General features: G+C 41.3%; 1 protein-coding gene and 1 non-coding gene across 2 annotated transcripts; both read right to left on the bottom strand.

Moving 5' to 3' along the window:
• Positions 1-2,499: 2,499 nt before the first annotated feature.
• On the bottom strand, positions 2,500-21,489 carry LOC143002537 (uncharacterized). The gene is made up of 9 exons (XM_076152688.1): positions 20,820-21,489; positions 20,168-20,222; positions 16,050-16,126; positions 15,748-15,882; positions 15,141-15,290; positions 14,323-14,377; positions 13,674-13,851; positions 4,075-4,145; positions 2,500-3,920 (listed from the first exon to the last, which is right to left on the bottom strand). Exons 1-9 carry the CDS (start codon positions 21,104-21,106, stop codon positions 3,147-3,149), a joined length of 1,782 nt encoding a protein of 593 aa, XP_076008803.1. The 5' UTR covers positions 21,107-21,489; the 3' UTR covers positions 2,500-3,146.
• Positions 21,490-23,478: 1,989 nt separating this feature from the next.
• trnaq-uug (transfer RNA glutamine (anticodon UUG)) lies at positions 23,479-23,550 on the bottom strand. Its single transcript has one exon. It is a non-coding gene; the product is annotated as a tRNA-Gln (tRNA).
• Positions 23,551-25,154: the final 1,604 nt, after the last annotated feature.

Raw genomic sequence — 25,154 nt, 5'->3', positions numbered from 1 at the left:
ATATTATATTTTATTTTTAATTCTAATACTGAATTGTAAAGTAAAAGCACAATATTTGAAATGGGTTTGTTTCTTAATTTTCTTTCTGTGGTATGTATGATTGATTATAAATGATATCCGTCACTGTTACATATTTGTCTTCTGAAGTCAGACATGAGAAGACATATTTCTGTATCCTTTAGTTAGATGAATGTTACACAGCATCTCCTTTATCAGCTAGTGATCTTGTTGATGGAGCAACCATGCAGCACTGATGCAGACTTCACACAGAGACGATGTCGTGTCAGCTACCTGTGCACGGCCATGACAGATGACCACCATGACATCATTAGCGCCACCTGTTTTCTCCTCTTAATCTTCTCTTTAATTTGTGTGATGTCATTTTGACTCACTTGGGATTCAGATGCAGTACACACACACACACACACACGCACACTGATGAAGAACACATACAAGAAGACATGTAAACAAGCTGTGTTAACCCTTCAGTGTAGTCAGATGTGGTGTGCCCACTTGTGTTTCCTTGTTGTGAACAGTGAGTTTCCTTTTCACAGTAGCAAATCTGAGGTTGTTGTTATTAAAGCTGATTCTAAATTATATGAAATATTTATTGTTGGAATGATGTACTGGACACTGGAATTATCTTTAGAAGCATCCTGGCAGAGGTTGAGGGCAAAAGGAAGGCATTGGAATGACAGATATGTTCATATTTGCTGATTTTGTTTTACTTGTGTCACCTGTTGTGGGGTTTTTTTATATAGTTTTGGGTAAGAAAGAGACCTGAATTGTTTTTTTGCTATTTCTGTTTAGCTTTGTATATTTATCTGATTGCTACAAGTACATCGGATCTGTGCCACAACTATTAATGGAGACTTTTTTTTTAATGCTGGTCTGTGAACTCAACCGTGGAGTAAAAAGCTTTCCTGGTTTTAACCTCATTTCATCTGATTCTACCTTCAGTGCCTCCTGATGTAACCGCCGATTCTACCAGGAAATACAGAGGGAGTGTACTTATTGGAGACTGGATAAATAAATAAATAAATAAATAAATAAATATATATATCTCTATCTAAGTCGATACATGTTTATTTTTCAAAGAACACAATAAAGACTGGAATTATCTGCAGCTCAGCATTGTGTGTGAAAAAATAGTTTACTCTTGTGTTAGCTACAGACTGACTAAAACGTCGACAGAAATGAACAGAATATCATGAGTAGCAGCAAAATCATTACATTTCCTCCTTTTTCTCCACCGTGCTATAAATACATCCCATATTGGACATGTCATGGCATCTTCAGTACAAATAAGAGATCCTTTTATATGAAAAAGTCAATTTTCACAGTTCTATAAGCACATATTGTATATACATGTTTAGTCTGTTCTTTTTCTTATGATAATCTGCGTTTTGTGTAGTTCAGCGATAGAACAGTTAGGACTTAGACTCTATTACACCATGTGAGCTCCTACTGTAATCAGCTCGGGAGAGGGGAAGCACACAAGGGTGCTATTCATGGTCCGATTAACACACACACACACACAAACACATGCACGCACACACACACCCACACACACAGACCAAGGGGTGAGTGGATGCGATAACACTGAATTGATGATAACCCCAGAAATAGCACCATAACCTCATCTGGATCATCACCTCGACCACTGAAGCCGTATGACTCACACACTCCCTGCCCCCTCTGCCTTTCTCTGTGTCGCCTCCCTTTCCCTCTCTCTCTCTCTCCCTCTCTTTCTCTCTCACCTTCCTTTTCACCATTTCTCTTCTCCCGCCCTGTCTCGGGATGGTGAGTGACAAACGTGCTGACAGCCAGAATCCCAATTTTCCAAACCCCTGCAGGTGATAAGAGGCCATCACAGATGCCAAATTAGATCACAGTTCACACTTGCTGCCTGTGGGAGGCAGTTTAGCTTCATGCAACCTTGTTTCCACGGTGAGGCAAATGACTGAGATATATGGAACATCTGATCCTGTATAATTATTGAGTGTCAGCTATATTATACGCTAATCTTACATCTACCAATGTAAGATTGTTGCAAAAAGCTGCACCAGGCAGACTTGTAAACCCAGATACACAGACTTGGGTCTTGACCCCATCCAGCACCTTTGGAATGAACTGGAACACTGACTGCACACCAGGCCTCATTGACCACCAGCAGTGCCCCACATTACTTCAGCTCCAATGATGAATGGAGGCAACGTTCCAAAATGTAGGAAAGCTCTCAGAAGAATGGCGGCTGTGAGAGTAGCGACGGGTGAAGCATTCCAGATGAATGTACAGTGTTTCTGGAATTATAGATCGTACAATAACATATGGGCCTAATGTTGAGGTGTCTACACACACATCTGATCATATAGCAGTCAGACTGTGACACTAACACAAATTGTAAAAGCTTCAGTAGTTTGGTTTCATTCCGTATTCTCGAGTTTCATTCAGTATCAAAAGAGTTACACAGCAATGACACAATACAGTTCAGGTTGTTACTTCTTTATTTTCTGGGTACAATATAAATAAATGTGCATCTGCTACATCTGAAGCTCTGTGACTTGAAGCAGCTTGATAAAATACATTTCAATGATAGACTGAGCTGAACATCCACACACACAAACACACACGCTTACATTATTACACATACAGCTCCTCATTGTACTTCCTAACACATCATACTATCGTTCTTAAAAATACCATACATACGTGTGTGTACAAAAATTATCTAGAAAATAATTATCTAACATAATTGTACACAATTGAAAATAAATATGAATCATATATTTATATATATACTGTATATATTTTTAATTTCTCACATCACTCACTACAATCACAATTGGCTCACAACAATAGATACATTAAAGTTGGATTATAGGATCATATTTGCTATGATTTCGGGAATAATCTTGAAAAATATTTGCGTGAATAAAATAGCTGTATCTGTTTTTAACCCTTAAGGTCACTTTGCAGCTACTGGCTCATTATCGTGTGTGTTCTCCTCTCAACAGACTCTACCAGGCCATGTGGTGAAACATTGTTTTGATTCTAGTCTTGCTTTGCTTTCTATGGATTTGCTCTGCCCTCATGTTAGATTATATTGTAGGTTGTTGCTTACTTAAGTCTCAAAACTTTCCCTCTCAATCTTTCCCTTCTTTGCTTTCATCATCTGGTTTATTGTGATTCTTTCCTATGTCGTTCTCACCCGTTTCCCCATTTTCTTTGGCTGGATTCTTCTCCTCAGTCTCCTCCCCTGTTTTGTGTTCCTCATCAGCATCTTTCTCATTGATCTCTCCATTATCCTTCCTCTCCTCTTCCCCTGACTCTTCTTTATCACTCTCTTTTGTGTTGGTTGCATCCTCCTCCTGGTTACTGTTGCTACTGCTGCTGCTGCCGCTGCCGCTGCTGCCATCGCTCTCGTTGGTCTTGTTATCTGTTGTCTGAATGCTCCCCGGCTCGTCCTGATTCGCTTTTTCTTTGCCTCCCTTCTCTGTGTTTAACCCATTGACCAGGTCTTTGCTCCCTCTCTCCCCATCTCCACTCTCTTTAGATTTCTTCTCATTTTCTACATGTTTGTCTTCCTCAGAGGTGTGGTTGCTAAGCACTTGCTCCTTTCGCTTAACCTTCTTGTTACTCTCATCTCTGACGTCCTTTACTTCTTCTTTCACCTCCTCCTTCACTTCTTCTTTCACCTCCTCCTTTACTTCCTCTTTCACCTCCTCCTCTTCCTCCTTCTCATCCCCTCCTCCTCCATTCACCAAGTTGGTTCCTGCTTCTCCTTCTGTTTTCATATTTGGCTCTTGGCTCCCCTCCTCTTCCTTATCTTCTTTCAGGCCGTTTTCAGGTGAAGACTCCTCCTTCGGTCCTGCCGTTTCCTTTTCCTCAGCACACACTGTATCCTCGGTCACAGGTTTCTGTAATGCAATTGCACATAAACAGTTTATCGCTCTAAATATTGTAAAATCATTTTATGGCATTTGTGTTTTCACAGTCAGCATACAGTAGAGACAACAGGCAATTCATAACATCCTGTTGTAGAAGAAGAAAAAGGAAAAGAAGAATCTACACCTCTTCATCTGGCTGGTCTTGAGGGGTTTTGTTTTCATTGTTTCCATCATCACCCTTTGTGTCCAGGTCATCTGGGAACAAAGATAATACAGAAGTTTAGTTATCACAGTCATCCTTCTAAATTAAGCAACACAAAAGAGCTGAGACTTCTCCTGCGAACAAGGAGAAGTCTAAACGTGTGTTTACTCTTGAATAAAGTATTCTTATTACTGGTGTCAGAGCAAAAACTCCGTTTTTCATTCTCTAATGTAGTTTTACTGGGTTACACCCAATCAAATCCCATTACATCATTTCATAAATCCATATAATCCCTCCTGTAAAAACGGCAGCTTTTATTCACCATTTAGTGAGTGACTTGTTGGAAATATACAGCTTTTATTTGACAGCTGTGGTTTGGACAAGCACAGCGCAACAGTGACACCTAGTGGTGAAAGAAAAGAACACACCTACAGTTCTTACTCCATGTAAACAACTTCCCCAGACAATGGACAGTGTGCCACATCGAGGCAAGCTAAATAATGAATGCTGGGGATGAAGGTCAGAATATAAATGTCAAATCATCATCGTCATCATCATCTTTATCAATATTGTATGCAAGATTAGAGTAAATCTCAAGAATCTATCTTCATGGAGTTATTGTCCCTTGAAAGACATTTTTCTATCTTACTGACCAATTTAAATGCTTCTATGTTGAACACTGCCACAATAAAACTCATTATTCAACCCAATTAGGGCGATTCTTTTATATTTTTCCCCTGTGCTGTCCATTCCTGAAGGTTTATGTATTCACATATCTCTTATTTATTCTATACATTTAGTAGTAGATACCATATGCACTGCTTTTACTGTTTACACTATGTAATGTCATAACTCTAAGTCTAACTATTTCATTATATCTTTGCTTTTTATGGTCTTTGTACAGGTTGAAAATGTCACAATAAAACATGATGTAAAATGTAAGATGTTATTATTATGTGTATGTATTTTACTAGAGACTAAATATTGCACCTGGTTACAGAAGGGTAAGCTTTAGTAATATTCTAATCTATATCTACACCTGCCCTCATTTACTGCATAGTGATACTATGGATACTCGTGTTTATATGAAGACATTACTTCCTAAATATATTACCGGCTACACACTCGTTTCAATTGAAGCAATCAGCTCAGTGAAGCAGGTTTGTTGGAGTGCAAAATTAACACACAGGGTTTTTAGTTTTCATGTGAATACGTGCATCCAAGGGCTTGGAGCAATTAACCCTATAAGCATCATAAGAGGAATACAACTGCACGGTCTGGTAAACAACATAATTACACACTTGTTTTGACTGAAATTTCAAGTCAGAAATAAGAGAGAAAAGTATAAAAAAGAGAGAGAGTAATTAAAGTCTTTAATATTAGTTTCCCTCTCTGCACATACCAGTTAAAGAAGAAAAATGGCTCGGGTAGAGATTAGCAGTTTATGGAGACGTTTAATGCATTTCAAATGCAAAACTGATGGAGGTTTAGCTATGGGGAAGATGAAATGTTATCGTAATAATAGCAGACATCTTTGAGAATATTTTATGGAAATCTCCCACATTCATTAACAACAAGGGCAAAGGATTGAGTGTAAGCAGTAAGCAGTGGGTGACTCTAAACATCTTAAAGTGATTTGAGGACGAGGCACAGGCTCATGAAAATGCTAAATCAAATTAAATACAATATTTAGAGTCTCCCTTTCTCGCTTCTTCATTAAATCCAGGAGATTTGGGGTCTGGTCTTGGAAATGAATGCAGAGTTTGGTGTATGGCGGTGCTAGTGAGCATGTATCCGTCTTTTCTCACACACACACGTACACATGTGGGTTTTCACAGATCCGTTCATGCAAAACACATCACACATGCATACCGAGCACGAAATTCTTTTTCATACACACACAAGCTTATATTTCAGTTCAGTGTGAGGTTAAATAAAAAGGGAAACAACTAAGTGGATATTATTCTTCAAATAAATGGTTGCTCCTGCCATGTGTGTGAAAGGTAGAGCTATAAATAAGAAAAATGTACACAGCTGCGTTGATGTTTATCCATTAGTTCTCTTTCAGAAAAACACATATTTGAGTAAATGATAGCAGGAGCTTAACTCTCACACACACGCACACACACATACAGGATTTTACTTTACTGCCTTGATCACCATCCCTGCACCTCAGCTACCAAATAATGTTTCACCATTTTTCTTTGATCCGCTTTTCCATTTGATGTGCTTTTCCAATTCCATCTCAAACCGCCCAACACGCCAGGAGCCCACAGAGTTTACAACAGGTAACATGCTGTTACCAGTATTCCATGAGATGTTTACGAAATCAGATTAATAAACTTAATTAATAAAACAACAACGTGTTTCCCCCCATGTGGTTCGTCGTACTCACATGAACCCAGAAACTGAACTACGCTGTCAACAAGCTGCCACAACACATTCTTCTCATCTCATCATGGGCTTATATTTGGCGTTTTATGTTGAAAGTCATGGCACAGAGTCAGCAAACAGGTATAATTCTCCCTGCTTGTGGAGAATAAATGGGATTTACGCCAGTATTCTCTTGTGCACAGAAGATGGAAAGAGCTTAAACCCAGCAGGGGAGGAAATCATCGTCTGAAGCTTTGCGCTTAATGGACAATGAATCGCTTGTCATGAATAAAAAGACTGGCGCTGTAAATACTGAATTACATAAACACATTGTATATCTTCTCACATGTGGCCGTGTCTTCTCCACAACATCTGCAGCTCTGACGACAAATGACACAATGTTAACACCTCCTGAATGCAGCAATGTGTCATGCTACTGGAGAGGAAAGGGACACATTTTTGGGGACTGGAAAGCTGAATGAGCTGCTATGAGGTAACCAGCATATGAATAGTAATACAATGATTTCACTGTATACATATAGCAATATATAGATGATAATGTGCATGAGTATGTTTCTGGCTTTCCTGATGCTGTTATGTCACTGTGGGACAAATAATGAGTGAACTGACCTCAAAGTGAACTCAATAAATATAATATTAAAACACATTTGTAAGTATGTTCAACTATAATCAGGTTGTAAATCATGAATGGAACTGGAGATCCCTGGGCCTCAAGGCTAAAGGCTCGAGGGACATCACATCACTTTGGCGCAATGACAGATCGTGAGTGGCATTTAATGTGTAGATGTCTTTTCTGATTCTGTGAAGCGGGCTAATGTTAACCCCCTAACATCCACAGCAGGCTGATTCTGACACTGTTTACCATCTTATCAGGACACTCTAAGCTGGAAATCAAAGGTCATTCTGCCAACAAAGACGAAAAACCAACTTCAGACAGTCTTGGAACCAATCAATCTTGTTGTAGCATGTGATGAATCACTGTCCGTTCTATACATTCCTACATGCACCAGTGGAGTTCTGAAGGTTTCTAAAACACTTTTCAAAGCCAAAGCCCTTAACACGAGTGTTGTAATGTTGAATACATACAAATCACTGCTTTATTACTCTGTGAGCTGATGCTTACAAACCAAATCACTGATGCCGTGTCATCAGCCTCAGCCCATTCTACTTCCAGGGTATTAGCTCTACATACCTAATGTCCCTAAATCACTCCCTGTAAATCAGCATATATACACTGTATATGGCTCATTCACAGCCAGCTGATTTACCACACTGAGCGCCCGGCTGAGTTATCGCTGGGCGTAAAATAACACGGGTAGTAACTCCGAACGGCAATTATGGCTTGTCAGCACAGAGCCTTGGAGTCCGGTCACAGAGTGGGGTCCTGTTTAAACACAGAGTGCCACCCACAGGCCGGCCATGATGGACGCCCAGCTGGTGGCGATTTGGTGCTGGGGAAAAAAAGAAATTCCAATTGGTGAAGCAGATGAGGAAACACAGAGGGGAGCTATGATCATCATTACATCGGAAACCGTCCAACATTCTGTCATTCACAACAACTCTAACAACACGCAAACAAGTCTGGGTGCCTCGTTTACACTCAACAAATGGTCACAGACGCAATGCTTATTCATTTAAATGCTAAATTGTTGTCTTATAGCTCATATTTCAGCTAAATGAATGGATATCCACAGCTTTGCATATATGCACAGAGTCTGGCAGTGTTATTAAATATTAAATGTGGGTCATTTCTGTATACCTTCCATTTGTAGATGAATGTGTCCCACTCACATTCAGTCACACACTGACGTCTGCTGTGACATTTATTACAAATACACGCCTGATGCATCGCGTCCTTTATTATGTTGAGGTTTGGCCATTCTCTTCCAGTGTGCATGTGCATAAATTATGGAGGAAACTTTGTCTGCAGTGGAGAGAAGATGCAAGTTTCTTTGACCTTATTAGCAGAGGTTTAATATTTATAAAGGTCACGGCTTCTTTAAAACCACATCATTTATGGGGCTGTTCTGTTTTCTCTTATCTGAAATCATTTGTCTTCACTGTTTTATTCCACTGGTTTTCAAACTTTTGGAATCAAGTATCGCCACAGCAACAAGCCACCGACTCTAAGTGTCTCTCCACAATATCGGAATTTCCATTGATTTTTAATTGTTTTATTACCTGCAGCTGCACCACTAGAGGCGCTCTATGTACCATTGATGGAACACGTCCCACAATTTGAGAACTGCTGTTGTAGAATGTAGCAGATTTACTTGCAAAGGTCCCAAAGGCAGAGGAGGTGAAAAGGTGAATTAAATGAAACTCTTCACACGCTCAGATGCAGGTCACTAAAACCAAAATAGCATTTCGCAGCTTTGTAAGCCTGTGAGATAAGTCGCGCAGTAAAACGCCTGACATTTACTCGTGTCATCCATACTGCCGCCTTGTTTCCCATCAAAACCCTGCGAGCGCTGATGCTTCTATCTCGATGCTTCAGATGTGCGTTCAGGAGCTCAGCCTGGGAAAGAAAAAGGAGGCCAGACATGTAGAGCGAGCTCGATTAGAAGTGACAGACATTAAGGAAATGTATGTCGCTTAAAGTGTCACATGTTACACTTTATATGTCACAGCCGGCACTGTTGTATGTCACAACTGGAACACTTGTTAACAGATTAATGTGGCAGATTAATACGGCTACCCTGCACTTTAATCCAGTAATCCTGCATCAAAGGGTCACGAGGAGCCTTTTGCTGCTGCGGTTGAAAAGGGGAAGATGAAAGGAGAGGGAGAATGAAGGAGGGATGTGGAAGATGTTGTCTGAAATGTGACATATGAGCGTTTGCACCCATTCAAATGCAACACATTCACACACACACACACACACACACACATACACACACGCTTTAAAAAAACGCCTTCTCTCATCCTCGTCGAGCCTCTTCTGACACACACGCAGAGTTTAAAGACATAGCATCTTTGTGTACATGCCTCCTGCCTCCCAACGATGTTTTCAACCCTGTTTGGCTGTGACAGACGATAGAAATACGTCTAACACGGCTAATTCCCCAAGGCTGCATCACATTTCATGACACCACGGGCAGAAGGTTGATCTGGCTGGTTGCCTTGTGCACGTGGAGAAGTGCGCGCGCGCACACACACACACACAAACACACACACACTAATTATCCTGTCTCTCATATCCAAATCAACAAAACCTCTGAAAAAAGAGAAAGGTTTCAATTTGGATTGTTAATACGTTTCTGAAAAAGAACGAAAATCTAAAAACATTGAAACTCTTTGACTGGGAGTCAGATTATCTTAGATGGTAAATAAAGGCAGCGAGCACAATGCGGATCTGTCATGTAGCATGTAGTGAACTCGACATCTGCTGCATACAAAAGAGGCAGCAGCCTATTGAGGACGGGAGGTTTTGTGTAAAGTGTGTGTCCTTGAGGTTTCTGTAGTTCCACTGGCAGAATCACCTGGAACTCATTCTCTCACACACACACACACACACACACACACACACACACACACACACACACACACACACACACACACACACACACACACACACACACACACACACACACACACACACACACACACACACACACACACACACACACACGCACACGCACACGCACACGCACACACACACACACACCTTATTAATTAATTAATACAGAGGGCTAAAGAGAGATCCAACATATGTGTGAGTGAGTGAGTGAAAACACTGTTTATGTCCAATGTGAAGTGCAGCTGGTTGAAGCTCTGAATGGTTCGTCAGTGCTGCAGTTGTTCTCATGATTGGATTTCCTGTAAGTGCATCTACAAACCTCACAGAGCTGCTCACTAGATGAGTGTGTTCAGCTTCACCCATTCTGTTCCAATCTGGTGGCTGTAGGTCCTTTACAAATAAAGAACAGCTGTAGCATCTCTGTGATATCATGTGTTGTTCTAGCACGATGGTTTGGGGATCAAAGGGTCAAAGGTCAGGGGGTCCAAGAAAACTCACTTCATAAAGTCTTTGAATTGCGTTGTAATTGTGTCGCCGTGTTTCCAACGGCTGACAACTCAATCCACATTATTTTAAACTGGATTTCCTGTTCACTTCATCAAGTCTCTACACAAAAACAAAACATCCTCTTGCGTGTTGACGCCGTCGTCTCTGCAAAACAACCAGCCAAACTCCAGTCGCCTAATGACTGCCGAGTCCAGGCTGCCGTGTAAATGTCATATTTAAATAGTCTGTGGTCCCGTGCTCACCATTAGCTAAAGGGGCAATTTGCTTGTTTTGACAGACACCAATCATGTTCAGAGCAGACCTGAGCGCACACACACACACACTCACACACCTCCTGGGCTACAGTAGTGTGCCCTCTCATTAATGCAAGCATGCAGGCATGTAAGAGGAGTCCGGATAATCAGTAGACACCCTTCCCTCTTTCTCCCTCTCCCTCGCTCTCCCTCTCTAAATGTAACCCCCCCCCCTCTCTCCCTATCTCTCTCTCTCTCTCTCCAGGCTCTTTTGTTGATTTTCAGAGGGGCAATTTGGTCCCAGCAAGGGGCAGAGGCAAGTAAAATCCTGCTTTGATGACTCTAAATGGAGAGATTATCCAAATGAAAGGCAATTATCCAGACCCCACCCATCCCTCTACTCTTCCATATTATGTCCAACCCACTCATTCTCTACCGCCTCGCCGTATTCATCGCATTCACCCGCTTTGATTATACCTGCGTGCCTCTTCCTCTCGCTTGTCATCTCCGTCCTCACACGTTCACCTGCTTTCATCTGTGCCGTTTCTCCCTTCACTCCCTCTTCTTCCCTTTACATCTTCTCCTCCCTCACAGGCCATACACATCCAACCACTTCCTCTTTTCTTATTCTATTAACCAACAAACATAAAATTAGTCCCGTTTGTTTTTTTCAGGACAGCAAGAAAAGGATTGTTGCTTTAAAAATACTTTTTTCCACACTGATCAAGCTCAAAGCACAGCACACAGGCAGGCAGGCAGGCAGGCAGGCAGGCAGGCAGGCAGGCAGGCAGTACATCTTGTTGGTTAAATAGGCCAAGCCGAATATCGTTGTGATAGAAGTTTTAATGAATTTGGTGACCTTTGCTGCATGAGTTCCCGCCCTGCCGCTCCCTCGTCTCTGCTGTCTCTCACCACTGTGTTCACTCTAATGAAGCGGAAAAGTCAGAAACTGTTTCAGTTATGCTTAGGCTGCTTCCCCGCAGCTGATAGACAGTGAGTAATGGATTGGCGCGCACAAGCACACACGCGCACACACACGCACGTGGAGGCAGTAACCTCCCTGTCGCGACACAGTCTGCACAGAACAGAGGGAGAATCTCAAGTTACAGGGTCACTTTGTGTCATTTTGTCTCTTCTCCTCTCCTCGTCCCCCCCCCCAAATATCTTTATCATGATATGACACCTTCATAATGATCTTTTGTTTTCGTTCCTGTGTTCCAGCACACCGGAGATCTAAAGTCTGGGCTTGGCGCTTTGCTCTTTCCGTCGTCGCTGCCAGTCAGCCGGTGTTTTTGGCTGCGTTCCTCTGGCACTGGAATGCCTTTACCTCATACCAAACCAGAGCAGGATTCCCCAAAGGGAAAATAACACACACACACATATAAAAACTCTACGTGCTGAATAAATAAAGATGACACAATGTTCTTACTGGGAAGTTAAAGTGGACCGACACACCACAGCACTAAACCGATTTGCATTTGGAAAGCTAATGGGTACGGAACTAATTTGTTTCTGGGAGCGATGACATCAGCACTTTTGTCATTGGAAAATAAATCAATCACAACCTTATGCAAAATGCATTCAGCACCACGGACAGAGGACTGCAGACGGCTAGTAAACAAAATATTATTTCTGGTAAACACCATGGCGTTTGGCGGCAGCAGACGTTGTAGGTCAAACATTGAAGGGTGCATGAGTAAGTGATATGTTATCTAAGCCATTCAAACCATCTTATCTAATGCCTGATCCTGTTGTCTGTGCCGTCCGTCTGTTTAATTTAATCTTTGGTCAATGTCAACCAAGGAGACCAATAATGCAACCTCGCCTCCCATGCCTGTATTGTGACAAGCAGCACAATCTAATGTACAGAGGATTTGGAGGATGACATTACAGCTCTCACATGAGCACACACACACACACACACACACACACACACACACACACACACACACACACACACACACACACACACACACACACACACACACACACACACACACACACACACACACACACACACTCCTCTCTTTTGATGCAAAATGCCAGCTCCCCTAAACCACAGACACAATTCTCCACGCTCCTTAGGTCTTCTGTTGTCAACTCTCCGAGCAGAGAAGCAAACAGGCAACATCTATCATGAGCCACAGGATGACGTAATGTTATTCACACCGCTGATCGAAGGCGAGGGGCGCAAACTTTAAAATGTTCTTCACAGTAAACTTTGGGTAATGGGTGAGAAAAAAAATGTTTTATGTAACACCCAATCAATTTGACTTTATATCTTATAATGAATTTATCGTGTCTGGTCGGATCCCTGCAGAAATTTTTAAGGATGCGGAAAACAATGGCAGCTGTTAATTAGCACAAAAGTGGAGTGGAGCAGGCGATCTGGAGTTTTTGCTGAACATAAGGACAGATTAATCATAAGGTTTGAAGATGATGTAATGTGTTTCTTGTTATAGTGGCGAGTGTCATCATTCTGAACTCGCCTCCAGTAGTTACCACAGAGCAACAGTGCCACGATGTGGCCATTTAAGGGAGCTGCAGGTTATATAAGATTTCTAGGCCAGGCATTACATCATGTTCTTCCTTTCTTTCATTCATCCTATGTGCGCTGTACACTCACACACACACAGCGTGAAGGCAGGACCTTGGCACTGCCGCCTTTCTTTGTACGGAGAAAATTACTTGACGGTGAAAAAAAAATGTGATTAAATGATTCAAATGTCACTCCATGACAGTGTGACTGCAGTAAGACGACTTCATCCCACCAGCACAAAATGAAAGAACCTAAAGTCTGGGAGCACAGAGCGGCTTGGTGTGTGTAGAAACACAGTAGTTAATTTCATTATTTTGCAGCAAGATTTTACCAAGGCAGCCACAATGCATCCCCATGTGTCAGGTCACCACACTTCCTCATTTCATACCGTTGTCATTGACGCTCAGTGACATGCTTTGCCCGCTCCTCTTCTTCCTCAGGGAGATGAGTCTGGCCTGTGAGATCTCTCGCACGATGGAGGACAGGTGCTCTTTGCTGCTGCTGGGTTGGGCTGGAGGAAAAGTCTTGGAGTCTCCGCTATCACTGCTTCGAAGCACAGTCTTGCCCTGTGGGGTATGGAGGTCTACGTCAGCTAAGAGAGACTTTGTGCAGGACATGGTCAATGCTAATGTATGCATATTACAGAAAACACATTCTGTATACAGTTAAGTCCACTTTCCTATTCAATTAAAGCCACTTTTGCTGACTGCATCTCTGCTTGTTTGTTTTTTAACCTGGATTTACATAATGAATGAGTTTACAAATGACCTGAATCTTTATACTTCACTTCATTACTTTGTATCTTGAAATGTAGCATACTTAACGTATGTTTGAGGGTATATTAGGGAATCAGCTATTACCTCCATGAATCCTCTCTAGACTACAAAACACAAGAAATGATCAATACATAAAAATTTTAAATATTTTCCAAAATAATCTACTGTCTATTGCAGTCCCATGCTTAGTGGTTTAAATGAACAAGCACCAATTATTATGGTTCGTAATGATTGATTTGTTGATTGCAAATGCACATTTACGTTTCCATTTGTCTTTGAGCATCTGTAGATGGGCGGCAGAGATGAAGCTTTCATTCTGTAAACACACAACAAACACAATCAGCACATGAAATCCAAAATATGTCATTGTCTTGAGAAACGTTCTGCATGTTCTGGTGCTTGACAAGCTTCACTTACAATAATGTTAATACAGAGTCAATACATTAACAACAGTGCATAGAATCATACACAATGCAGAAAAAAACAAAACCTTTGTAGCCGCACCGCCTACACACACCGACGAAATGGTTTCCATGAAGCATCCGAGGTCGCCCACACACCAGTTTTCCCACATACTTCCTCTTACAGCAGGATATTAAAGCACACTTGTGACAGGTAACTGGTGTGTAATGTGAAATGAATACCTGAGGGCACATTGGTCCTTAAATTAATTTTGAAGCGGCTCAGTCAGTGTCAATAAAGACGCAATGGTGTGAAATGCACCTCTGTCCTCTTTATGCATGAAGAGCTTGCAACTGTGACACAATTCAATATCAGCCATTCAATATCAATTTGCAAAATGTCAAGGTTTTCATTACTGCATTGCCACAGACTTGTGTGTACTTTTGCTGCATATCGAGGTGGTGGACAAAATATGAATGACAGGACTGAATGCAAAAAATACAAATGTCCTGAAATAAATAACAGTTTCACATGAACAAGAGTGATTTTATAACAGGCTGGACAAAAGGGGGGTGGGACAAACTCCCTTACAGGCGTGTTGATTAGGAGTTGCATGGTGCCCGGACAGGTGGCTGTTAAGGTTCATGTCTTTACACGTTGTAATCGTGGTTCCCTACCCGTTGGGCCTCCTCGCTCCTCTGGCTTTGGGGAAGAGTAGATCACTGTACGGCAGCTTCTTGAACCTTTCTCGTCCCACAGCCACGTAGAGCTGACCGCTCTCCAGCTGCTTCCCATCAGTCACCTGCTGGCCTTCAAAAGTGTAGAGGCTAGAACACACACACACACACAGAGAAATACACACAGTCTGAGTGTTTTTCAGAATGTGTCCTTACCAGCTTGTCAAAAACAACATGCACCTGAGTAGTAGCTTGTCCTCCATAATAATATTCCCTCATTAAGATAGTAAATGCATTCAATGGCAGCTGTTATTGTGCCAAAATGCATTTGTATCCACATAACACAGGGGGAAAATATAATTAATCTTATAAGTGACATGAAGCAATTTCAGGAAAATCTGTTTCTTTGTCATTACTATGTAAATTGATGCAGCAGTGTGTTGAGAAAGTCAACTAGAATGGAGGAACATATGGTAGAAGTATGAAGTTTCTGTCATGTATTGCTGCCGGTTGAACGAGACGTATAGACAGACATGACATCATAATATTCTGCACCACGACACATGCGAGTGGCACACGTTTAGGGCCGTGTTTACATAAGTGACACCTTCTCACACCCCCCAGGCATCTCAAACCCATCCGCTCTGTGATCATCTCCAGGATTTTCTCGAACTGGTCCAGCATCTTCTGGTGGATCAGGAGCCTGATCGCTGGATTGATCAAGTCGCCGTTTGCCACCGCGCTGAGGGAGGAAAACATTTTGTTATCTGCGTGTATGCAACAATTCAAGGGTTGAGGTATTGAAGTGGCATTGTATTCTACTGGGATAGACCATTGTGATAAATGGATCAGACTATCTAACACATTAACTAACAAGGAGATAGAGATCTGTACAGAATGGGAACTTACAATATTGCACACGGTTCTTTGATGGGTTTCAGAAATCGAGCCGACACAATGAATCGACTCTGAGGCACTGGTCTGGACTGAAACAACAACAACAACAACAACATGACAAGATGCTTAAAGGAATTCCATTCGACAGAATTTATTTGGGACATCTTTGTATTGAATGCATGTAAAATAATAATACGTCAGTGTGGAATGTGAAGGTTGGAAACATATTGACGGGTGAAAGGGGGGGGGGGGGAGAGTGCCCACAGAGTGTTCTTACTTCAGTCCAGAGTGCTTTGGTTGTGGTGGACATCACCATTAATTCCAAATGAGATTCATCAAGAGACACGTGAAAGGGATTTAACAGCTTTTACAACAAGCCACAGGATGATACTGAAGCCTAGATGGTGTTAGTCTGGAAATATTACCGCTGAGGGTACGATATCTCAAATTACATTAACTCACACACGGTGGTGAGCTTCCATGCATGATGCAATTTAACTGCAACTACTGTATAAACTGGGCATGTCCAGTGTCAAACCTATTAATAAACCAAAATCATTACAATCCACGTTAAGGGCGGGGGTTGATTTGAGAAAAAGCCTTTAGCTCATCATTACATGGTTAAAGAAGCCATATGTTCGGTCTGGAAGCTTAATGGCTGATCAGTGTGTTCAGGCGGGAATTAAGTGCAGCTCTTGTTTCCCAGTGAAGATGCTGCGATGGAGGTATTTAGTCAAGGCAACGGACTAGTAAAACTTTCATGGTGCTCTTCAGTCACATCCAAGTGACTCTTAATTATTCCAAGATATATAGCCTGGAGAGGGGGAGTCACTCTCATGGTGCCTCATTTCCAGAAAGGCGTTGCCATAGGGACAAAGGCGACTTTTTAATGGCCAATGCTGATATTCTACTGTGGAATATGCATCACTGAGAATCAGAGCTACTGTCTATTGTTTTAACATGTTTTTAGTACTGAAGTTGGTTGGTTTAGTCCTTAAACACAAGTGCATGATACTGTAAATCATCATTTGCTAAAGCCGCCACTTTAACAAATGATGACTTGCACACGCATGCACGCACGCACGCACGCACGCACGCACGCACGCACGCACGCACGCACGCACGCACGCACGCACGCACGCACGCACGCACGCACGCACGCACGCACTTATACAGGCTGTCAGAATCAGGCTGTGATCTCTGGGACAATAATGAAGAAGAGAACAAGTCTTCTATAATCCCCTGAGGCTGTGAGGTTAAAGAAAGTCAGCTCGGCCCAGTTCCCCGTCCCACAACACCTGGCAACACGCTGTGACTCTAAGATTTTGATCCTGTGAGAGCAGCAGATAAGCTAGGAGGAATATTAAAAGTCATCTGGGGTCTGTGTGTTCAACCTAGCAACAGAGGTGTGGAGAATAGAAGCTGAACATTTACACCCTAAGAGGTTTATGGACAGAAAACTAACAAAGTCAGAAGATCGGGGGTCCTTAGTGAAACACTGAATGCATGAAGACTTTCGACCTGATCCTGATCCCCTCCTGCAGCTCCTATTAAGGAACCAACCTGGATCCAGCTCACCTGCTTTTGTCCATAAAATGGTTCACCTCTTTTGTGCGTCAGTCTTTATAAATCTATCAATAAAAATCTCCATCCAACTACTCTAATTTTGTATATTTTAAGCCATACATTTTTTTTTTTTCATTTTCCTGCAAAACAACGACAGCTCATTGTCGCTAAATTCAGTGCGAGTGTTGTCGTGAATGTTGAAACAATACAGTGCAATGCATATAATCGCTGGCATAAAATGCTTTTTCTTACACATATTGTGTGCACAAAAGAGACCAATTAAAGCCCCAATCTGCCTTTAAACACAAACAAGCAAAGCAAGGGATTACTATGTGCTATTTATGTCAAATTAATTCTTGTTTTCATCAGCATAAAGTAAAAAGAACCCTGCTGCTCATTTACGGAGCGCTAAGACTGATGAACCATAACCAATAGCTTCAATATAACAAAAGAAACCAAATCACATGACAACAAGAACAAAGTGAGACCAAAATATGCATGTAAATGAGTTGCCACAATCTGTACCAATTATTGATCTTTATTGGTGGCAAAGATCCCTATAAACTGTCCTGTATCTGCCATTAATGCTCAATTGGTGGCAGTATTAGATTAATATGACAGCAGTGGCGTTTAGTTTCATCCAATCACACAAAGAGCAAAACAGCACAACACCAAGGTCAGGGCGGAATGAAACGTCCTAAACTGCACGGCCACCCAGCTGGCTGAAGGCAGTTTATTGGAGCATAGTCGCTTTAATCTACGCAATCAGCCAGGTTAAGTGAGGTACTCAGGGGGAAGCCGGGTCACCAAATTGGCTCTTTTTATGCTTGTCAGGTAATCACAGTGGCAACAAGGAGCTCTCCAAGTCATCCAGCATGAACAAGCCTCTTGCTATCCTGTGGCAAAAAAATAACAATAACTAAAGAAGAAAGCAAGAAATTCTGACTCCTCCTTTTCTGAAGTTGAAGTCAGAAATGTGTGGCATTTTTCAGCTTTTTCACATTTTTTAAAAAGTTTTTTAAAAAGTTGATTGATGGAAGACATTCATTTGTTTTTACAAACTTGAGACGAAGTTGACTATTAATAATTGATTTGGCGTGCATATGAATCCTTTTCATCAAACTTTTCTGTGCGAGTAACTCATATCATGTGTTCTCCTCAAAATAAATCTATAAATTATGATGATGCATCAATCTTTAAGGGTCAGTGACTGGTGAAGCTCTCATTCACCAAAGACAGGATATCAGTTACTCTGACCTTTGTGTGGCAGTACGTGTGCGCTTAAACGGACTTGTTAAGCATCTTCACCTTCAACAGTCTGACTTGTGTAGATTTGTAGTGTGTATACAGACGACAGCACAGATTATAATGAGTTACAGTCTTAAGAACATGTATTTTCAAACAAGCCATGGATTCAAAATACATTCTTTGAACTGCGTATCACTGGAAAATTGTTTCAAATGTGTGTGAATACCATCCAGTGTGTTTCTGACGCAGAGTGAAACAATCATCATCATCGCTGATAATGTTATATCAATATGTGACATGGTGATGAGGCTGAATGACACTGATAACAGAGTCAGAAGGCTAAAAGGCAGCTGTAACATGGAAAGAGGACCTGTTGACACAAGCCGCAGGGTTATGTGACTTTAAGCCGCTCTTGTTTTGCCGGTGACTTTGTAGCTGGTGATTAAAGATGCATTGACTGAGGCATGATTATGATCCATAAATAAATAATGCATGGCAAAGTGATACCACAACAAAGTGATTCTTCACAGGCAAGAATGGAGAGGAATGACCAAACATAACACCTCGCTTCAGTGATCTTCTCTAAGCCTTTAACTCAGTGTGGCAGCGGGGAGGAGAGCAGGAGTTTGACACACGTGCACGTAGCAGACAGGGCGGGGGGTGTTGGGTAGTCGAAAAGTTCCCACATCCTCATCTATCTTGCATCTAGTGGCAGTTTCAAATGTTGACGGTAGGACTGAGTAAGGTTTTAGTCATGGAGAAGCTTATTTCAGCAACTGCATTACAGGGTTGGACGTGGTGACATTTCTTTGGTGGCTTCCTCTGTACTTCACAGTTCTCTTTCCCATGTGGCTTAGAGTGAGGACTTGCCACAGGTGCACTTTCTTGCTAACGTCGATTAAACATTATATACATGTGATACATACATACAGATGCAGCTATTATCTAACTGGATAGATTTAGATAGTTTAACAGTGAGATGTGCATTCCTTAGTTTAAGCTGCATGTTTTCAAACATTAATAAAATATGATTGGTATATATTTGTTCTGTGATGGTACCAAACAATCAAACTTTGAATACAGATTCATGTCTTACAGAGATTGATTGAGCCAATATTTGTGAACTCTTATGCTACATAAACGCTACTGATCACACAAAGTTGTGATCCAGTTTATTATTCTGCAACACACAGCCCATTGGAAAATGAACAGACTGTTGAATTGATGCATCTTGCTTCAGGAAAAGGGAAAGTGACTGACACAGTATCGTGATGATCTGAGGTCAAGCTCATGTTTGAGTGGCACTCTGATCTTACCGGCATTGGGAGAGTTTGCATCATCCTTTTCTTTCTGGATCCAATCTGTAAATAACTGCAAACAAAAACTTGAGTCACAAAAAGTCAATCATGCAAACCAAACTACTAACAGAGAAATATGACTCGATTTAGAAATGATTGTTAATTTCTAATGGCAACTCACCTACGATATGGGTTTTGTAATAATTTTAAGAGGGATCAATAGTGAATAGTAGCAATTGTTACCACACAAGTCTCCTAAAAAGCATTACATGTGAATTTCCAATCAATTCCTATACTGTATTGTACTATGACAGCACAGCAAGCCAATGAAAGTACAGCTGCAGAGGTACTTTATATGGTCAAATAGCCTCAAACTAAACTGTCTCTAACACAGGATTTCAAGAACATACATCCAAAATACATTCACACACAATGATAAGACTTCTCTGAATATTTTACTCTATAGATATAAGAAAAGAGCAGAAAACAGTTAACAGGAGTTTGTTGCCTAATTCTGCTTTGGTTCTACTGGTCAGAACAAACTTGACACTATAAAAAGGTTTCTAGGTATTTCTACAGCTTTTAGTTACTTACATTCACAGGTTTGTTTAAATTAATCCACTCCAATTTTATAATTTGAACATATTAGTATGAAAGCATCGATTCTTACTCCAGCTTTTTGAACCTCTCCCTCCCTGCAGCCACGTACTGCTCGCCGCTCTGCAAGCTCTCCAGACTCTCCACCCTGTGGCCTCCTCTCGGTGTGTAGATGTTCCTCACCGCTCCGAACGGGGCTTGTATCCCGCCGGTAACCTCTCTGAGTAAAGTCTCAAAGTTACACACCCTCCTCTGGTTGATAACTATCCGGCGGGCCTCATAGTAAGGGTCGCCATTTCGGTACACGAACAGGTTCTTCACGACCGGCTGGGAGAGAAAGTTCGGCTTTTCCGAGCTCATGACTGTGCGTAAAAGTGAGACTTTGGGCGCAGCTGCGTGCAATTAAGAAACTAATTTACATCAAAATCACACTAGGAGGCTCCCAAATGCGACACAGAAGTTTCTAAGCCATTACAATCATATTTGACATGGTCCATCTTGGTCAAACATGGAGTGGAGCAGCTGGAACGAACTATTACGCACAAAACGTCGAGCTCCTTCTCCTCAGAGACACGCTGCCGCATGAAAATATGAAAAAAAGATATAAAACTCCGAAAAGTTGTAAAAGTCAACTGTCCGTAAATGCGTCTTCGGGTCCTGCAGGTGAACAGGTGCAGCGTTATGGCCGCTCTGTGTGCGCCGCTGTGCCACAGATGATAATAGCAGCCAGGCGGGTCTCCCTCTGTAGTCCCCACATGGAGGCTGGTGTCATGGGAGCTCATCTGCTGGGGGTGTATCTATGGGAACACACACACACACTCACACACACGCAGCCCTGATGAACTCTTAAACAAGTAAAAACCTGAATAAAATGAGTTTATGTGGTAAAATATCTCACAGGGAGCCATAGAAATATGAGATGTTATGATAAATAGAAAGACAAATTGTTAGGAGTCCACTGTTTAACTCTCCTGCAACTCCTGTAGGAGAGTTAATTAGGCATCAAGGGAGCAATTGGAGAGCCTGGTTGCCAGTGACATCCCGAAAGCGGGTCAGCTTGGGACAAAAACATGTTTGTTTTGTGTGCAATCACTGTGTTGCGGAACAACGAGATCTGCATCTGGGCTCTTTTTTCATGGATATTATTTTCAAGTGGCCCATTTCCTGCTGCAACAGGGCTCTCATGGGTGTCACACTATAAATGTGTGTATTAATGATCATGCAAACACTTCCTGGGGCTCATGCATGTCAATATTTCCCTACCCTGACGACTGGACGACATAAAACCTTTGGAGGATTTGTCACATGCAAAACGTTGTGGCCAGCAAGAGGAAACTATAAGATTATAATAATTATAATCATCATCATCATCATCATCATCATCATCATCATCATCATCATCCATCATCACAAGCACCATCAGTAGTACTCCTCGAAGTCATTGTCGTCATCTTTCAGCAGCTGCGACTGAATTGCAGGGCCAGGAGCTCCATGGTCAAATTATAATCAGTCTGAATGGTTCACAATTTCATATAACATTTGTGACGTTGAAGGGCTGGTGTGTGCTGGTCGCGCCACACACACTGAACAGGGAAACTGCACTGCAAGTGGCGATATACTTTCCAGCTGCGGTTCTTCCTTAAAACCACCAGATGGTACTGTTGCAAAACTTTGTGGATTCGGACTTGCGAAGGTGCTCTGTTCAGTTACTGGTGTGTGTAACATGCTGTTCTTCTGATAGTTGTCATGGAGTTATGGTTTATGTTGTTTTTCCGTTGCCATATTTGGTTGTATTTCAACTGAATATTTGATTGCTTATGGAATTTCATTTGCAGTTCACAATCCATCCAGTTTGACAGATGATAATAATTATTGAATACAACGTTTTCAAAAGTCAGTCTATGTATTATTATCATCACTATTATTAATATTAGTTATAATATTATTATTAGTAGTAATAGTAGTTGTAGTAGTTAGTTATAAAAGTCATTCACTTAACCACTCGCTCTGTTAACTCAATCCACTTTGTTTGTTGTCATATTTACACAAACAAACTTGTTGTCTTATACTTGTTGCATAATAATGAGCATATTAATGTTCAGCCCATATGCACAATTGATATTTGTACATGTTTTAGACTGATGCTTGAGTTCAGTGCAATATAAATGATACTTATCATCATTTATATAGTCTGTGTTTTGTCAGCAGAGGGCAGTGTTGAATAAATAACATTTCACAAGTGCCAGCATAGAACAACAGCACAAATATACATCATATTTCAATTCATGCTTTGTCTCACCAAGTCAAAGCCCTTCATGCCTTCTGTTTCTACATACCAGTCAAATGAATGCTTTACCTACAAACTCATTTTCAATATAAATGTGCATCTTTTTAGTCAGTAAAAGTAGCACCACCATGGAAACAAAACAGTAAGATACTTTCTTTATCATATTACATGCAATTCATGAGCAAATCAGGTGCAATTGAAATTTGTCTTGCACCCCCTCTTACATATCACACACACAAACACTTGCATTACAGAGGGGGTGCAGGGCAGCCATTCTACGGCACCCCTGGAGCAGTTGGGGGTTTGGTGCCTTGCTCACGGGCACCTCGGCAGTGCCCTGGAGGCAAACTGGAAACTCACCAGCTACCAGTCCACTTTCTAGGTCTACAACCAGCTACCCTCTAGTTCCCAGCTGAGGCTACTGCCGCCCCCATAAAGGAAACTGAGGTCCCACCGAGATTTGAACTCGGATCACTGGATTCAAAGTCCAGAGTGCTAACCATTACACCATGGGACCTGAATGAGCAATGCCCTAATACTCCGATGTGAAGTATTACTGTAAACTGAGAGTACTGTAAAAACAAAGTATTAATTATAAGGGGTTGTAGTATCTCTATTGGACTCATTATGCTGGTCGTATATGTTGTTTTATATGTTGTTTCTTGTTGTCTTTTTTATGTTATTTGTACGCACCAAGGACCAGAGCAAATTCCTCTTAAGTGTTAACTTAACTGGCGAATAAAGCGATTCTGATTCTGATTCTGATTCTGATTAAGAAGCAGAGGTGGGAGTCAGCCCCACATGGACAAGTCAGAAGCAAGTCTCAAGTCTTAAGCAAGTCAAGTAAACCCTTGCTTTAAGGCAAGCAAGTCACAAGTCAAATCAAATCCTGACAATCTTCCCCATACAGCATAACGCATTCAAAGACTGCAAAGACCCCCATTTCCTTTGTTGTGTGCATCTTTTCAGTCTCAACATCTAGGGCAAGACCTGAAATTGTACATAATTGCTGTTGTATATTGGATGTGATAATGGTACCTTTTAAACCAAATAACCCCTGGGTGGTTACATTTGCTTTACAATTGTACAATCGTGACAACATTTGGAGCACCCAGCAAAAATCTGACATCTGACAGTTAACAGTTGCAGCATAAACAGGAAAAACCCATTGACTGTTTTATTGAGGATTCCCATGTGCAAAACCGAACACAGTATCCCTTTTGACTGACAGGTGTGTCAAATGGTTCATATTGTCTAAGTATAAAACAAAGTATGGTGTCCACTCTGTGTGATTAGAACAGATGTTAATAATCAGCAAATGTTTCCAGACAGCATTTGCGGTAATCATTCCTAAACACTGTCAGCTGTGGGTATTGAGTGTTCTGTGTGTGTCTGTGTGTGTCTGTATGTGTGGATTGATTTGCGATTCCTCTAATGAACACGAGAGATTCAGGTTCATGCCGGCCAATCTTGACAAAGGCCACAACAATTATAGCTGCTCTTTACCAGGTTAGGCCTGTGCTCATCTTCCTCCATTTGTTCTGTCTGTGTTTAGATGAAAGTGCTCCTGTATAGATCTGTTTTGGAGGATTGGAAGCCGATGTTTTGTGTTGAGATATCGAATACAACATTGTGATGAATCATGAGTCTGTTCATTTCTGCAGCACGTCCTCGAGACATGAGAAGAAATCCTGACATTCGATTTAAGGCCAAACCATTTGAACACTTAAAAATACAGACACAGCTGCTGAGCTTCGGTGAAAATAGTCACAAAGGAAATGTTATAATAACAAACTGCACGCTTTCACTAGAAGGAAATTGTACAATTATAAGAATAAAATTGAACGATTAAATTATGAATTTAAAGATTAATAATTAAAAAGTCATTTAATTTCAGAATATTCATTTTGTTTATGGTATTAAGATAATTGATTTATATCTGCTGTGTTCTAGTGTGTGACCAATTCAAAGACACATAGAAAAGTCAGTACATAGGAACGGTCAAATTCTGAGGTCAGTACCAATTGAATTCATGTATTGGACTTTATTTGACAGTACAAAACAAAGTTATACAGTCAAACACCACAAGGCACAGTACACCAGCAGCACGGCCATTAAATT

The sequence above is a fragment of the Genypterus blacodes genome, unplaced genomic scaffold (genome assembly GCF_046128005.1).
Source record: "Genypterus blacodes isolate CSIRO-AG114 ecotype Tasmania unplaced genomic scaffold, CSIRO-AGI_Gbla_v1 ptg000057l_1, whole genome shotgun sequence".
Lineage (NCBI taxonomy): Eukaryota > Metazoa > Chordata > Actinopteri > Ophidiiformes > Ophidiidae > Genypterus > Genypterus blacodes.
The sequence above is the reverse complement of the archived record's forward strand: the minus strand, read 5'-3'. Positions and strand labels throughout refer to the sequence as shown.